The sequence below is a fragment of the Dermacentor andersoni genome, chromosome 5 (assembly GCF_023375885.2).
Source record: "Dermacentor andersoni chromosome 5, qqDerAnde1_hic_scaffold, whole genome shotgun sequence".
Lineage (NCBI taxonomy): Eukaryota > Metazoa > Arthropoda > Arachnida > Ixodida > Ixodidae > Dermacentor > Dermacentor andersoni.
Genome location: NC_092818.1, coordinates 200,724,915 through 200,742,921, shown reverse-complemented (window position 1 = coordinate 200,742,921; position 18,007 = coordinate 200,724,915). Strand labels below are relative to the sequence as shown.

The following is an 18,007-nucleotide window of genomic DNA, read 5'->3' as shown; positions in this document are numbered from 1 at the left end:
TGTGATGCTCTTGACTGTTTTCCCCTACAGTCTCCTCATTGTGGCCCATCAGATTTCTGGTTGGTTGTGAGAATCAATTTTTTATGGAAAAAAGGAACCCTTCAGGGCAAGAGCACAGATATCAATAAATATTCTTCAGTAAAGAGCTAAATATATTGCACTCAAAGTTTGATCCTGGAAGTTGTGGCAAGATTTGATGTTGTGATCATGGAGATAGAAAGAAAGGTCATTAAATGCGTCATGTAATTACTTTGTAATATTTGACTATATTTTGGATGTCCTCTAGATCTCATTACTATCTTGTTTTTAAATGCACCATGCACAATACTGTGTACAATAGCACCAGTTCAGCTGCTTTGTGGTGGCGCTCTGCCATGCAGTTAAATTATCTCATCACTATCCAACTCGCCTCATTTTGACACCACTCTTACAAACAGTGCATGATGTTCAGCTGTAAAAAAAAAAAAAAAAAAAATGCCTCGAGGTCACTCACGGATCTGCAGGCAAAGGCAATGAGGCTGGCAGTCTTCTTGAATGTTTTTTGTATATAATGAGAGAATCGCTCTCCCTCGTCTTCTTTGGAACCCAGCTGCATGAATTCTCCTTGAACTAAGTCCACAAGAACCTGTTTGAACAGCACAGGGATGAGTGATCTTGGGTGCCAACACATACACACTTTACATGCAGCTAGCTGGCCTCAAATGTTTTCCTTTGTGTCCCTCCCCATGAGCTTGATGAAATACATCCAAGCTCAGGTGAATCCATATGCTGCCTGGACTGTCCTGATTTTTTTTTTTTCTTTTACACCTGTAATCTTTGCAGGCATTGGAAGCAGTGAGAAAAGTGCGTGGGATGACTGAGAGGGCGAGAAAAAAAAAAAAAAAAAAACAGCAGCTATTCTGAAGCATGTTTACCAGCTCTGGCTTGTAATACTGCTCTCAGAATGCTTTCTTGTGCAAGCACCACTCCCTGCGAAAAGTTAAGCTTCTTGCACAGGCCTACTGGTGCAATGTATAAATAACGCCAGCTGATGCAGTATGTTCAAAACTGCTATGATACAGCAGAGCCATGCGATGAATGCTACTTGCCTGAGACAGGAAACTATTGACGTCATTGCTCCCAATCTTGGCAAGCAACTGTGCTGTTCGGGAGAGCACGAAGTCACCCGCTAGAATTGCCTGTGAAAGGACATTTTCTATGTCATAAAGTGTTTCTCCACAAAGACTTGTGTTCTGTCTGTGTTCAAAGCCTTTATTGCATCTCTATCACAATTTTGGCAAATGGCCTGCCTGCACCTACACCAAATAGTAATGAAGCAGTAGAGGCCAACAAAAGGACCAGTGAAGTGAGAACGCCAAGGGTTGAAAACATGCTGAATTGAAATTTGAGCTGTTCACGCAATTAGTTGGCCAGCTCAACCGCAAACTATTTACTGTCATTACACTTGTTAAGCATATGTCTCAGTTCCAGTGTCTGTTCCACACTGAGCACATCCTATACAGGCCCAAATAATAACCTGTGTTCTGTAATGCTAATTATCCACATCACTGTCCCAGCTATTTGTAACAGGACTCAAACTTCATCATAACACTGGCAAAAGCTTGTACTTTCCCAGCCAGTGCTGTGGCTTCAGGAAGCCCTTCAGTAGCAGCAGACCCTGCAAGTCTTTTCCCACCAACAACTGTGCAAATCAAAGCCTGCTGTAAAACGTTTCTTTTTCTGCTGTGAAAGAAATGCAGGGAACATTCATCAGTTGTCATCATCCTCACCTTTTTCTGCCCCCATAACACGTTGACACTGGGCTTTCCTCGCCGTGTGTCGGAGGTGTCAATGACATCATCGTGGACAAGGCTGGCAGTGTGGATCATTTCGCACAATAATGCCACTTTCTTTTGAAAATCTAAAAGTCTGCATAAAGGACCAAGACATTTTATACACACATGTAAGAAAATTCAATGTAGCAGCTACAACAAAGCTGTATAAACACAGAAATACATATTACTGTGACTCCACGGCCATTAAAACTGCCATATCCCGCTGACACAACATACACCATGAGGCATAACTTTATAACTAATGAATCTCGTTGTCCCTCAATTTTCCTTGGCACAATTTATGACAGTCACACTCAATGTGAAAATGAACGCGTCAACATCTCAATTGACAGACAGTAGCAGCAACCACTTACACATTTCTATTGTGCACATGAATGTTCACAGCTCTGGCCATCAAGGTGCAGATCATCGGGCGAAAAGCTTTTCCCTGGCCATCAAAGTAGTAGCTGGCAATTTCGTTCAGCTGAGGCTTTGACACCCATAACTCCTGCATGACAAAAACAGCATCATTTCCATCGGCACGTTCAGTCCAGCCACCTAAAGGGACCCTGAAATTATTTTGTACAAATGTACCGAGTCATTAGGGTAAATCCTTCTGAAAAAGATCATTAAGTGACACATTTAAAAGCTTGGCATAAAGCATGTAATGTATTGTAAGGTTTTAATAATGTGCAGCAGTGCTGTTCCCCTGGGTTTTCAGCTGCCCTATCTGACGTCAGTTGGACAAGCTATCTGATTGGCTACCCAGGTTGCACTATCAATCATTTTTCCATCTTTATGGTGAACAAATGTTGTTTGTAATATTTGGAATCTTGGTTAACCTGTTTCTATAGAAAGAGTAACAGAAAGCGAATTCAAAATGACAATTTATCACTACATTCAAGCACTTCCGGCACACAGCAAGTGTCATCTGCTTGTGTTGCAACAAGCTCTGTGTTGGTCTCAATCTCTTTTCGCAAGCACCATGGTTCGTCCTTACTGTGTTGCAGGCTGCAAACGTGGTCGGCGGTATGTCCGGTATTCGGGTAAACGCAAAGCGTTTTACCAGATGAGCGGAGGCGCAAATGTGAACAGCCTGCATGATGCAGCCGTCTGGTGGCACAGAGCTAATATAGCATAGAACGACAGAAAGCTGAGCTTGTTGGTAAGGATTCATAATGCAAAAAAGGGTAAGGTGTGCAGACACGGATACAAAAGAAGTGGGCAACAAACACGAACGCAGAGTTCGTGTTGTCCACTTCACTTTCGTGTCTGCACACCTTACCCTTTTTTGCATTACTAATATAGCAGTTACCAAGTGTATTCAACTTTGTTGCTAGTGTAAATTTTCAGCACGAGCGCAATTATAAACCCATCTTTTTAAATGTTTAAAATATGTTGCGCTTGGTTACAGCAATAGTAGCTCTGTGTTTGGCTGGTTAAAGTCTGTGCCACCAGGTGGCTACACTGTGCAAGCTGCTCAGGCTGCTCACGTTTACTATAAAGCCCCTTCATCACAGTGGTAATAGTATGGAGGGGTTTTGGTTTACACCTCCACCCAACCACCAGGCATGCTCGGCGCTGCAACAGAACGCTTGCAACGCTCGCTGCTTGACAGCCAGGTGGCTAGCAGAGAGGTTGTAGAGGGCTGGCTCCAAGACAGTCCGAAGTAGATAACACTACGTCACATCACTGATGCAGAGCCGCCCCAATCACTCGGCAAATGAGTTGAGGAGGAAAAGCATGCCTAGGGAGGAGGGTAACTTGTAATTGTCCGTAGCTCTCTTAATATGAGACACTTCACTTAAATTGTGGCGCTGCTTATGTGTTACTATAGCTGTACCCTACGTATGTACAAAAATTGTCCAAACTATTTCACGGTCCCTTTAAGTTTTTAGCTCGACGCCAATTACGATTTCCCTATTCAAACATATACACGTAAAATGCAGAAGTGCTTTTCTGGAAAGTTCTAGTGACTCTAGGAAGCAGAATTTCATTTGAGGGCCTGAAATTGTTTTCAGAAATTCCTGGAAACTGGTGAGTAAAACGAAACAAAGCACAAAGTTTGCATGTAACTCTGCACCAAAAATGGATATCGCAGTTCTGTTAACTGCATTCATTGAAGCATTTAAACCGGACAAATTTGGTATATTATGAATTTTTTACAATGTTTACCAGAGTATTGCAAGAGTCCTACTCGCAAATGATCAGTATATTTGAGTGGCGTATCGTACATCAAATTTTGTCTGCTTTAGATGTATTATTAGGTACAGTGTATGCAATTGTGATATTGGTTTTATAAAATTTTAGACATTTACGGCTTAAATAAAAATCTACTTTCTACAATCACCAAATTCTAACTTTTTATTTTAAATGCAACAAACCTCATCAATATCAGTGCAGTGATTACCAAGAAATACGATATCTTTTTTCCCATGTATTTAGATGGGAGCCTCCAAGCTAAAGTACAGTGAACTGGACTATATGGGCAGTGCCCCAATTTATGCACCCCATGCCTTATCGCATGTGTCGCGTGATGTGCTGGTCACAGTGGCAGCATTGTCATCGCTAACTATTGAGTGCATCTAGCAAACTGTAGCTCTACGTAAGGCCTGTCTGGAGCGCATGTCTGGTCAGACGCCAGACCTGGGTTCCAGACAGGCCGTGCTCTAGTGTGCAACACGCTTCGTCACGATGCGCCTTCAATAGTTGCTGACTGCAGCACCAATGCTACTGGCTACACAAAACGAGTCAGGCTGCAGTCGTACCACTTAAGAAAGGTTTTAGTACACTCTAGCTAAAGCGTCCTCTTAATCAGACATTAAAAAGGTAACTGCAAAGCTGACGCCTGTATTTCAATATCAGTGCTATGATCCTTTGTTTTGTTTTTTTTTGCTGTCAGTGCTGCACGATGTACACACTACTCCAAACTGCAGCACAGATAACATTTGCAGTTGACAAACTGCGCTAAAGGTTAACCTGTTAAGGTAGCTGCCAGTTTTTACTTATGACGCTTTCGTGCTATTCTGCCTCTCATGCTTTCTCTCTCATTGTATGCTAACTTCAGCCTCCAAAAAGACTGCCTGATTCCCGATTAATTCCTTCAGTAATTTGAATAGTGACTGTGTTATGTTCAGGCCACATAGCTCCGACACATTGCCAGCAATCATGCAGCCAATGCATGGATGCTGATCTTCACAATGTGCACTAATTGCAGGACCAGAAATTTTTGTGTGTTATTTTTTTGCTGTGAACAGCATTTGCAAGCTTGAAAATGGGTCAGTTGTGTGCGTAAGTTTGTCATACTATGCATCCAGCCAAGCATGTTAAAGAGAGCATAAGATTTTGCTAGCTAACTGCAAGACAAAAATGGCATGGGAGCGACGACAGTGTAGTCACGATGACACACTAATACTTTGTTCACGATCTGATTGTTGATTGAACATATTGATGAGTCAGGGACTCGTAACTGCTGTCCCCGTTCTTGCTATTTTCTTGGTAAGTAGGGTAAACAAACATTTTTAATTATGTCCACTTATGAAATACATTTCAATTTTATGTCAACAAAAGGTGTACGTTCCAACAAAAGCTACGTAGGGTTTTTAATTCCTTAGTGCTTACCCAAATTTCAGTTTATGTTGTGCTGTGCGTTCATGCTATGTAGGTCAGAAACAGTAACGTGCCATACTGTACTCTAGTGGGGGCACTGCTATGTGCATGTTAAGGACATCTGGTAGCGTCATTCAATGACTGTGTGCTTGCTTTTCACATAGTGTCTAAACATCCTGGTCTCACGCATTGAGTATTGAAATTTGCAATGAAAACAATAATGCACTGCAATGCAATGCTGGTACAACAAATTATGTAAATAATTATAGTGTAGGCTTAATGTTGCAGCATAGAGGAACACGTGCTGCCATGCTAACATTTGATATTCCAGCCAAAAGATGTACTTGGGCCAGGTAGCATGACATGTAGCATGTTAAAGCGGCCCTGAACTGCTCCTCAGGCTTGGTGAAATAACATAGCCAGCGGGTAGCATATGCTGCTGTGAACATCTCAGCCAAGTTTTGCTTTCGTACGCAATGCGCAGAGCTCACAAGCAGATCGCAAAGTCACCTTTTTCTCAAATGCTCTCTTTTCAATAGAAGGCCCTGTCTTACTCTTTTCTAGACCCACTGTTTTATCATTGGATGCACTATTTTGCCATACCCCTAGACGGCTGCTATTGGCTGATAGCTGGCATCAAGCTGCGGTCGGCTACACGGTGTAGATACCACGGCCGTTGCGGGGTTCTGCCTCGAGTCCACTGGCTAAACGCACTGCGGCTCGCTGAGGACAACCGCGTTTGGCTGATGTTTAGCACGCCATAGGCACTAAAGGCGCAAGTCATGATATCTACGTTACAAGAGAACTGCTTGTTGGCCTAGTTGGTGCTTGCTAAAAGACATGTTTTTTGCCGCAAGTTAAAACACACACAAAAGAAAGACACATAAAGACAACACAGGCGGCAGATGTTCACCACCCGTGTTGTCTTCTATGTGTCTTCCTTTTGTGTGTGTGTTTTAAGTTGCGGCAAAAAATGTGTCTTTTGTCTGCGTTAACATCCAAAATGAAATTAGAACTGCATGCCACGGCGACACATCTAGAAGGAGGAGCGTTGTGCGCACGCCCCACTGCGACGTAGCCTTCACAGTGCAAGGCATTGAAGATGGAACGGGAGCACAGCAGAGGCCGTGTTTGATTGCCAACAACTCGACTTCTGCTGAACACATCGAAGCACTTGTTGTGGCAAGGTATTTCTGAAATAACCTATTTTCACTTAAAACACCTTTCTCCACTTCAATAAAAAGTGGTTCAGCAATATGAGGTCAGCCATCAAACATGGAGGGAGGGACTAGGAAGGACATGGCAGGCACAAGATTTGTTATTGAGCAGCAGTGGAAAATCCTGCTGTTGCACAACAGTTGACATAATTCATTTAATGACGGCAACACCAATACATTGTACAGGTCTGTTTTTAAGGAAGGACTGGTGAATAAACTTGCATAGCTGATAGGCACTACTGCTGGGGTGGCAAAACAGTGGCGAGCCGTTTAGTGTGCGTGCATGCATGTGTGTGCAAATGTGTGTTGAAAAACATGTAGTTTAGCAAGCACTAATTAGGCCAACAAGCAGTTCTGTTGTAGCGTACGAGTGTGTGAGTGTGTGTGTGGAGAGAGAGAGAGAGGTGGGGGGGGAGGGGCAAGACTGGCCATAGGCATAAGCTCCGACTTCAAAATCCAAGCTACCTTGTGGGAGCACACAATTTCGCTCTAAAGGCTGCCTGCCCTGTTTCTTCGATTTAAAAACCCACACCATATTTTGCTTTTTCTTTGTTATTATGCAGGAGTAGACAACAGATTTGGGTGAATTTATTTAAATGCCATGACTAAATGGTGCCTCATCTGAAGGTCACATGCGCAGTCATGTCAATCAAGTTGTCAAGATGGTCACAGCTTTCAGTGGTGATGAGAGGCCATGAGGCTATCGCATTCAGCAACAACTCTGTTGAAACAAAGCACACTCAAAATGTTTTGTCTATAAAGATTGTGTGCGGAGTTGTCCTCTAACATAAGACATCTTTCATGAAAAATGTTGTGCGGCCCCTTGAGGATGTACCTTTTTGATGGCATCATAGATGTCTGCCAGGTCCTGCTTGGACAGCTCGAATGGGTCTGTGCTGGTCTCGGGCAGACTGCCTGGCTGCTGAACCAGGGGTGCCTGAGACCAGGGTGCCGTTGTCACGAATGTCCGACGGGGTGTGAACTGGGCTGGTGCAGTGGTGGTGCCATGCCTGCAACTGCAGCAGCTGGCTCGTGTACCTTGGCCACTGCCGCCAAGGGGGTGCTGCAACCTCCTGTCCTGTGTCAGAGCAAAGGCGCATCACACTTTAGCTTAACGGGCTCTGTCCTCCGACAGGTCTTGCCAGTTGAGTGCAATCCGGGCATTCACTTGAGTAGCACTTCCAGGATCACCAGTTACCGCAAGGATGGCTAAAGTTGATTGAATTATTAGCCTATGGAAGATCACTCAGCATTTATGTGCCAGTGCCTATAATAGAGAAAATTGCATTTATACACACTGCATCTCTTCTCCAATTTCGGTCACCCACGAAAGGAGATGAATTGGCATCAAGCATCGCCTTGTAGTGGTTGGCGATGCAGGCAACCTGCTGGTGCCGAATTTTCATTTGTTTTACAGAATATTGATTATTCTTGACAAAATGCTACCAGAATTGTTTTGTCAGCTGCAGCTAGTTGCACATTTCCAAAGTGGTGGTAACATACTTCTCTCGCATTTGCAGCCCATTTGCAAATTTGATGTACACAAACGTTGCTCTTGGCAACAGTGGCACATGTGCTGGTTTAGAACACTGATCTCTCAAATTAGCTTGACTTCATTTATTGCCTCCTTAAGGTTACAGCCATGAAATGCTCATTCCTGCTTCTTCCAGAGGGTGTTTTTGTGCACTTACAGTGAATCGAGGCAGGGAATGCAACTTTTTTACAAACATGCATGCTTTCAACAGTAGCACAATGTCTCAAGATGTGCAGAAATGCACGCTTTGACAAAATTGGCAGCCGTGATATATGTAATACAAGAGTGTTCACACACACATTGGCACTCTGAAACACTCGGAACCTCCTGGCATGCTTTTGTGACTTTGCACTGGCAAAAAAGGTTTAATACTGTAAACTCTCAGTTGTATGGACATTGGTTCAATGAACATTTCAGAATAACAAACTTTTAGAAAATCTTTCAGTTGAACGAATTTCTGGATAGTGATTTCAGTTGAACGAACTTGATCAGTGGACCCCGGCTCATTTTTGAAATCGGTTCAATGAAGCTTTGCGCTCTGCAGCGCTGTCATAGCCAATGCCCGCTGCCCCGAACTGGCCCTCCAGCCACGTAACAGTAGCACCGGCTGCAATTAGAAACTGCTGGCATAAATCTTGCCTCCCCACTGTGTGGTGAAAGCAAGCAAGAAGAACAGTGCAATGACCCTGGGATGTGGACAGAGGTCTGTCACCAGCTGGATATTGACAGCAATACTTCGTTTGAAGACTATGTGCAGTGCGACAGTGAGCTCGTTACCTGTGCTGAACTATCAGATCCAGTGTTCCAGTTTCCAGTGTTTCCAGTGTTCATCCCGAAAAAGAAGAGTGATGAGGAAGGTGCAATGGCAGAGGCAGATTCAAATCCTGTAACTCTAGCCAAGGCTGTAGGATGCCTTGGTAAGTTGCAAGACTTTGTGTCTCAGTAAAAAGCTGTGCCAGAGGAAGTGCACAAGAACATAGACTCGCTGGACAGCTTTGTTACTTCTTGCACTTTTACGAGCACCAGTGCAAATAAAAATTAGATATATTTTTTTAATGAGATAGGCAGCACCGTAACTGGTACTTCATATATGATGTACAGTGCTCACGGAATGAAACGCGTCAATTTAGGGCTAAGTAATGCGCATACTTTCGCTTCAACCGGCTGCAGTTCGTGTCACATCGACGTATATCTGGCGCGTACACTTACATCGGAGCCCTCGTCACCTTTGGTGACCAAATTCCTAGCGACATGACATTGTGCTCTCGCGTACTTTGCACATATGTAGGGTTGTACTAAATGCTCCGTGTCCTATTTCAATCCGTGAGCACTGTACATAACTCCATAAGTTGCATTTCACACTTTTGACTCTATGTCTGCTGTGCCCTATGCAGTTCCATATTCTAGTGAATGTTGAGTTTAGTGAACTTTCAGTTAAGTGAACCATTTCCTTAAGTCCCTTGAAGTTCACTCAAGTGAGAGTTCACTGTACAAAATAAATCCTGCAACAGGTCCGGGTATCCAGCATTCAGCTCCATGATTCACAGTAACATGTTAAATATCCAGAGAGGGATAAACACACAATGTTAGAACTGATAGTGCTATCATTATCATTCATTATGTCGCAACTAGTGGTTAAGTGTGAAAGTACCATGCATGAAGGAACACATTAGTTTCAATTGCTATCTGCATGTGCTTCATGTCTGTGGTTATTGTTCGCCTCCCCAGCACATTGTTGTGGAAGTACTGCCAGATTCACTTCAGCTGAATTGCCCGCAGGCAGTTGGCCAGCCTTACTGAAAGATCACAGAAAAGGAAGTAAGAAGCATTCTTGCCGGAAAAATATCGCCTTTCTTTTTCAGTAAATTGAATCCATCAGTGTGAAGTCTATGCGATTTTCTGTTTTTCGATAACTATTACATGCACTAGTGTCAAGTGTAATGGTTACCGAACTAGCATTTTGAATGCCAAGTGTATGCCATGTTTGGGACTAAAAATCTCTAATTTTGATGGTGTTTGGTTTAGGTATCAGGAAAAGAAAAAAATCAAAGGCATAAATATGTTGTATGTTCCGGTTTGTGATCTCAGCATAGCAACTTGTATATGCATTTCCATTCAAATGGAATGTTCTTTGATAAGAAATGTATAATTACGAACAACAAATTATGCTGAACAAATTATATTAAGTGAGCCCCGAATTGTTAGTTTGCAGAGCATGACTTTACTGCTTTCCCTTTGTTTGAGTGTGTGCACATTCACATAATAAACGAGTTTTGCACCAAAACCACGCTCGCAAGAAAGGTTCAGCTGTTTGACGAGCGCAAAAGCATCCTGCATATATGGCCCTCCCAGACCCCGAGTGCATGCAAGGCATCAAGTAGAGGTAGGTAACAAATGGCATGCGAAACCTTGGAAGCATTTTACGTTAGAAAAGCTGGTCCAAATTGTGTCAGTGACATCTGTTTTTCTGTACGAGGCTGAGCAGAAATTCCTTTCACACTTGCTCAGATAACGTGCTTTTTATCCGAATCTACTTGATGCCTTGTACAAGTGCGCATGCACTCGGGGTATGGGAGGGCTATATTTGTAGGGTGCTTTTACACTCATTAAACAGTTGAAAGTGACCATGTTGTCTCCTTTCTTGTGTCATTATGGCGCAAAACTCGTTTATTATGTCGGATAACCAACTAGCCCAGCAGTTCACTCTTCTAAAGCACATTAACCAGCTTTGTGAGCAGTTTTACATCTTTGCCATCGCATTACAAGAGTATCTTTGTTCATTACATTAGTTAGCTCGACTGAATGCCCCTTTTCCTTGCGAAGGTATACACCTCTACTGTGTCAATCACTTTCCATGGGCACCTTGAAGGAATAGCTGCGGGCATTTGTGGCATCCTTGACTAAGTGCGCATGCTATCCATTCACTAGTACTAGCTGATGAAGAAAGTATGTTCAGTGCACTAGCAACAGTAGAATTCTTGTCTGTCTAGCAGGGCTAGGGTTATTCACAAAATCGTGGCCATGTTGAGCTGTCTTGTGGGTGTGATTCAGCAAAATCGTATAGCAGGTGGCAATGCATTGAGCAAAACTGACTTATTACTTGCCTTGTTCAGCAGAATAGGGCAGGTTGGATATGCATAGTATGCAAATTTAACATTCTTTTCAATAACCGTGCTAAAATTTACACAAATGCATAGCTGAGGGAGGGGGGAGGGGGTTAATGTGATATGTGCCAACTTGGTAAGAACAACACACAGCGTAAAGGACAAGGACCGCGAGAGACGACAAACACAGCGTGGTGTTTGTCATCTCTCGCAGTCCTTGTCCTTCACGCTGTATGTCATTTTTACCATGAATTACCATCTAGTCCAAGCAACCACCCTAGTACCAACTTGGTCCGTAAGGAATACAAAAATACAGGGACGTGCATATTTTGCTTAACATGCTGCAAACTGCTGTCATGACAGTGCAAACAAAGTTGCATTTCTGCCTGTAGGCAGCTGCAGAAGGAAGCCAGTCACGGAGGGTTCTTGCGTGTTGCCAGCTCCTCTTCAAGAAACCCTCCATGACCGGCAGGCAGCCGGTCATGGAGTTTATTTGAGCCGTCGAGGCAGCAGCTTGCATCTACATAAACGAAGGCAACTTTGCACTTCTTTCTTTAAAAACCAGGCAATTAACCATGCCAAGTGTTACACTGAACGACGTACTCTAACATGCAATGCTTCTGCAAAATTTGAGCAATAACAGTACAGCGGTAAGTGCAAAATCTCTTTAGAACATCGTAAGTGAAATATGCATGTCCCTGTACAAAGTTGTATGTGAAAGATGGGCAGTGAAGCCACCTTTTCCAAGTTGCTGATCATAATAAGCCTCAATAGCTGTAGAATAGCAGTGCCTCTGTAATGTGACTAATCTTTCTTCACTTCTAGTGCACAGAATGCATGGGACTTAAAGAAAGAAGAGCTGGACTTGTTTTTACCAGTCACCTTCTTCAGCTAGAGCAACATGGACTTGGCATGCAAAGAAGACAAGTTTAAAATAAAGAACAATACTGGAAGTGCAGTTAGTAATGTTTTGATGCATAAGCAAGGTGGAAATGCACATCACGAGATGCAAACCTAGGGGACTTAATATTGTGTTGCTCCTGGATGCACAGCACTTGTGCAATGAATACGAGAAAACTTTTGCAATATAGTCGTGCCTTGTCATGACTTCATGCACACACATGCTGTAGCCAGCTGTACAAGCCCCAGATTTTAGTTGCTTGCAACTAAAACTGACATGTGCCTTGCATGTCTGACACTGACCGACATGCGCTTGCAATGCTGTCCTGGTTCAAAGTGGAATACCATGCAACTTTGCACTGCACTGTAACTTCTGCTATGCGACACGAGTGCTGATTGATTGCATAGAGGAGACCTTGTATATAAGCTTGCACTGGCAATTCACAACATACTGCACAAACACCTGAGTGCAAGAACAGTGTGGGAGGCGCTGACATGGCAAATAATTTCGAAAGTGTAGTGACTTTGATGAAAGGTACTTTGAAAAACTAAGAAATAAATCAGTTCCATAAGACTTTGCTAGTGATTTTTACACACGGTGATAACCTACTATGCCTTCATAGTGAAATATTCAGCGCGCACAATTGACAAGGACACAGTGAAGGGGGACACACGAGCGCTTACTCACAACTGTGTTATTTTCAGAAAGACGCAGAACATACACGTACACCCCAGCTATCAGCACTGAGCATGTGCAACAAGAGTCGTCAGTAAAACAGAAACAGATTAAAAACAAATTAAAAAGGTTCAACCAATGTTTAAAAAAGCAAATTCATTTTCAGTGATTTCAGCAATCTGTAATTCTGAGGCAGTTGTACAATATTTGAGAGAAGACAAAACAAAGGGATGCAGCGCCTTCAGCGCTGACGTACAAGATTTATTTTACTCTATTCTCCACACAGAGCTGTTAAAAAATGTTAAAATGTGCATTTGCGAAGATAATGATGAAGTAAAATTTAGAAATGACAGTGGAGCACCCGTGGAAAGCTTTATGGAAGTACTATTCATTTATCTTAGCTCTACTTTTGTCAGTTGGAACGAAGCAATGTATGTGCAAAAATCAGGTATATGTATAGGTTCCAAGGTAGCCCCAATACTAAGCGACATTTTTCTAGCTCGTGTAGACCAAAGTATTCACAGTGCTTTAGGAAGCTTGGCACAAATTTTCCGATTTGTTGATTTTTTGGTTATTTTTGATGGGAATGAGCATGGCTCTAATGTGGTTAGTGTACTAAATGTGTTTCGTAAATGTGGCCTAGGCCTTAAGTTTACCCATGAGATTGCCAAAGAAAACATACTATAGTTTATAGATTTATCTCTGCGATTGCTACCCGACCACACATGCTGGATGTACAGCCCTAGATCAATAAAGCCCATATTACAGTACAAATAAGGACATTCGAAGATTGTAAAAAGCGTAATTGCGGTGTCTTGCCTTCGGGCTGCTTTAGTAAAATCTTGTTGCCACCGAATAAAAGAAAGCTTTGCTAATCAGGTAACAAGACTAGCTTCAGTGGTATTCCTGGAACACATTATAGTCAGAGCGGCCGAAAAGGTAACAAAAATAGTAAAGGGTGTACGAACTACAGATTCAAGGAACAGGCTTAGCACGAACAAAAGGCATTTTGCAGTGGTACCTTACATCCATTATTTTTCCCATGGGCTAAAGAGCCGGTATGGCTTCGAAGTGGTTTTCAGCACTCCTAACAAGGTGCAAAAACTGTGCCAAGCTATTTCAAATAAGTTTGACAATAGGGTAAAAAATGCAGCTGCGGTCTTAAAGAAGATCAAAAATTTGCAAAATGCAGAATAGGTGTTGTGTACCGGCTTCTGTTAACCTGTGGCAACATGTACATAGGCCAAACCAGTCGGTGCATAAACACCCATCTAAAAGAACATGAACGTTCTCTCAGTAAAGAACACTATTTGCACTTGTTGAACCACTGTAATATATGTCACTGTGATCCGGTATTTTTTGACACTGACATTTTGTTTTCAGATAAAAACAAACTAACACATGAAATCACAGAAGCGTTTCATATCAAAAAGTGTGCTGAAAAATGCAAAGCCAACCATTGGTTGCAATCACTGAAAATTAATTTGCTTTTTTAAATACTGGTTGAACCTTTTTAATCTTTCTGTTTTATTGACGACTCTTGTTGCACATGCTCAGCGCTGATAGCTGGGGTGTACGTGTATATGTTCTGCATCTCTCCGAAAATAACACAGTTGTGAGTAAGCACTCGTTTGTTCCCCTTCACGGTGTCCTTGTCAATTGTGCATGCTAAATATTTCACTATGAATTCGTACCAACTTGCAGAACTATCAGTTCTGCTACCATGCCTATTACAACTTTCTCTGGGGGAAGCAATCCTCAATATTTGTCCTCTAGACAAAAAAATGTCCTCATGCCCCACGACTAATCTCATTCCTGCCAGTCTTCCAGGTCAGTGGCCTAACCAGGAATATTTCATTGGGGGGATGGGGGAGTGTAGCATGTAGATAGCACGGTAGGGGTAGAGGTCTGTCTGCCTATGTCCGCAATTGTCTAAATACAGTTGCATTTGTAAAGACACACTTCTCAACAAGATCTTTTTCAGAAAGGGTGTTGTAGTACTCTTTACAAGGGATTGAGCTCATCGTACGGGAGACAAACTCATGATATAGACCATGGATGAACATTTATGCATTTTCAGAAAAATAAATACCTCTGTTTATAATCATGGAGAACTTGCAGCCTTGCAACTTAGTTTCACTCTTTGGAAGTGCAGTCACAATATTCCTGGCACGAGGATAAATTGTAGGGATGCTTAAAGTCACTGCACTATGAAGCTCCGATTTGCTTCTTCACGTGAACATAGTCAAATTCTGGGGTGAAACTCCTGCCTTCACCTTTTCCTTCTATTTCACCTTTCCATCAGAGATGCGATGCCAGAAATACTTCAGGCTTGAAAAATAACAAACGTTCATGTACAGCTAAGAACCGAATGTGCCAAGCGCCACACTTGCATTCAGAACCTCAGGAGAGCTTGGGAGCTTAGTTGTAAAACCTCGGTTGCTCCTTCCAGCAAATAATAGCGTGGGATTGTGCAAGCTGCAGTCTGGGACACACACATTTGTTTCTCTCTACACTGCTGGGAACTATTTAGGTTTAGTCTCGGAACTGCAAGGGCACATGCGACAATTAAGGAATTTGGCTGCCTAACCAGCATCCTAGAGACTCATCACGCACGTTGACCAGTACTGCATGCATGACACTAAAAGGTCCGGCAGCAATGACCACGCTGATTTTTTGGCGAGGTTCTAATGTTCCGATTTTTTGGTGAGGCGCTGTTTTACAGCAGCTTTAATGGATCCATGAAATGGTTCGGACAAGTTTTGTAGACACGTAGGGTGCAGCTACAGTAAAACAGGTTAAGAAGCATCTGTATGAGAGAGCTTTAGCTTGTCTGTTACTTAGGTAAATGCAGGTGGACTGGGTGTTTGGGGTAGAAGTGCAAAAGTGAGCGGCCTGCACCGTGCAGGCCGAGCTCAGACAGACAAAAAAGAGCTATAATTGCAGTAACCAAGTGTATTCTGCTTCGCTGTTGGTGTGGAGTGGTGAAGTCGTGTTGCTGCAAAAAATTTACTCACAGCAAAGTAAAACAGACTTGGTTACTGCAATATTAGCTGTGTTTGTCTGGTTGAGCTCTGCACCATGCAGGTCGCTCTAGTGTCCCTGTATGTGCTCCCATACACTAGGCCGCTCACGTTTACGCCTCCGCCCCAACGCCCAGTCCGCCTGCGTTTACCAGAATACCTGACAAGCTAAAACTATTAAGGGAGCTACGGAAACAACGCCCGGCGCGTGAGCAAGTCTCCTTTCCCAAGACTAGTTTTACGAGCGGCGCGCGCCGCTGCGATCACGATCGAAACATTGGGAAAATTCGCGAGCGGCGAGAGCGGCAACCAATGGCGAAGCGCCTGTGGGCAGTCACGTTACGATCACGTCACAGGGGCGTAGACGAAGCGCAGGCGGCGCGGAGAACTCACCCGCTCAAGGGGACTGTTCTAGTAGACGACAGTTGTAGAGGACGACGTCCGCTGCCAGTTTGCAATGTCTCGCGCTGTCTTCAACGAACTGTTCATCACTCAAGTTGCGCAGTGTCTACTTGATTGGGATGCTCAAATGAAGGATTTTCGCAGCAAAGATAAGAGGAGGATTCTTCGGGAAGAAATTTGGGACTGAAGCTTGTCGCAGGTGACGCATATTTCCATAAAGTAAAAAGTAGGCGTTGCTCGAATCGGCCATGTCCGTTGGTGCCTCAGAATGGCTAATTCTGTGTGCGTGTACTTAGCAATACCTTTAAGCTGTCGCCTAAAAAGAGCTAAAATAGACATAAATGTGAATGAAAAGACTTGTGTTAGCAGTTCGACACGCAGTATTTTTATTTTCTGCAAGGTTTACTAGCGCGAAAGTGGGGCACCAATACACCCATGAAACCCGCAGCTCAAGCTCGCCAAAACATGGAAATATGGGGCAAGGCGCAGCTCTTGAAGACCGCTGAAACCCGCAGCTTACGGGCACTGCGCAGTTTGGACGGTCGCTTCCGACGGCTTCCGACTCCCGAGTCACATAGCCCGGCGCGCAGTCACAGGACACCTACATAAACGCTCTCTGCATTTACCGATCCCGATGACGCATGTCAATTAACCGAAAGGCATCTTGGAGGCCGAACGCCGTTGCTCGTCCTGGACCAGAGAGGGCGCCTGTTAACACTAAAGTGACTGGTGGAAGAAAAGTAGGGAAACGACAAAAGACGGAGACGTACAAAAGCACAATTCGCAATAGGGGATCAGAAAGTTTGGACGCGGTAGTTCATACTGTTTTTTTTTTTTTTTTTTCCTTTTTCATTGGTTAACCTAGGTAGGATATTAGGCAGCATAGTAGCAAGAGCTTGGTGGCGCAACCCACCGCCCCGTTCCAAAGGGGACGCTCATAACATCCATCCATCCATCCGTGACTGAAGCGCAACACTATACATCTCCTCCCTTCAGTCACGGAACCGTGCAGGAGGGCCCAGCATGGCCCAGTCTCCCGTGAGCGGTAACGTAGGGCGATGGAACGCTCGGTGTCGACTGCGTTGTCGCTGGTTGCTTCGCGCAAGGAACCGGAGCGAACAAGCGAGATGGCATGTCCAGCGCCATGCTTGCTCTGTTTTTAACGAGGCATGTTCTGTTGCGGCGGGCGCTGCCTGAGTCGCACTGCATCCCGTATGAGCGAGGCGAGTCGGCCTGTCTTAGCACGGTACCTCTGCGTCTGAGGTCTTTTATCCACACACTCTGCCCTGGACCGGCAGAGAGCGGACACCGCGATGGACACAGCCCTGCTGGACTGTAGCCGTTATCTAAAGCGGCTACAGCTGTTAAACCCGCACGGTACGTCATAAGAGAATTGTAGGGGTCAATTTACTTGACTATCTTCTGTTGCGACGATTGAAGAGTGCTCTCTCATAGATTGTTTTTCTTGACGACGAAGTGACTGTCGAAGGTTTCGATGACTTTAGCGTACTTCTTCGCGTCGGCTGATGTCAGGCAAAGTGCCTTCAGCTTTGTCAGCCATAATGTACTTTAGCGAGTTGATTTGATCAGTTTCCGCTTGTTGGTGAAGACCAGTGGCAATTCGAAAACCTTCGCTTCCAGGCGCTCCATTCCTTGCCGATGAAACTGAAGGCTTGAGTTGGATGCGCCGATCGCTCCGAGTTCCCGACTCAGTCATGGTTGGAGTTC

At 43.9% G+C, this 18,007-nt stretch overlaps 2 protein-coding genes across 10 annotated transcripts in view; one reads left to right on the top strand and one right to left on the bottom strand.

Annotated features, from left to right (window-relative positions):
• YME1L (ATP-dependent zinc metalloprotease YME1L) overlaps positions 1 to 12,231 on the top strand; it is a 191,712-nt gene extending 179,481 nt beyond the window's left edge. For 3 of the 4 annotated variants that reach the window (XM_055071542.2, XM_050180072.3, XM_050180074.3), the window contains one exon: positions 12,104 to 12,231. In XM_055071542.2, the coding sequence (XP_054927517.1) occupies positions 12,104 to 12,173 (70 nt within the window). In that variant the 3' untranslated portion in view covers positions 12,174 to 12,231. Of the gene's footprint in view, positions 1 to 822; positions 998 to 12,103 lie in introns of those variants that run through there. The other variant, XM_050180075.3, reaches the window with a different exon arrangement.
• qless (decaprenyl diphosphate synthase subunit 1 qless) overlaps positions 1 to 18,007 on the bottom strand; it is a 75,251-nt gene that overhangs the window by 1,777 nt on the left and 55,467 nt on the right. For 5 of the 6 annotated variants that reach the window (XM_055071543.2, XM_055071546.2, XM_055071544.2 and 2 more), the window contains exons 2-6: positions 7,476 to 7,718; positions 2,189 to 2,322; positions 1,770 to 1,908; positions 1,089 to 1,178; positions 494 to 625 (exon numbers count right to left, since the gene is read on the bottom strand). In XM_055071543.2, the coding sequence (XP_054927518.2) occupies positions 494 to 625; positions 1,089 to 1,178; positions 1,770 to 1,908; positions 2,189 to 2,322; positions 7,476 to 7,718 (738 nt within the window). The remainder of the gene's footprint in view (positions 1 to 493; positions 626 to 1,088; positions 1,179 to 1,769; positions 1,909 to 2,188; positions 2,323 to 7,475; positions 7,719 to 18,007) is intronic. The other variant, XM_055071547.2, reaches the window with a different exon arrangement.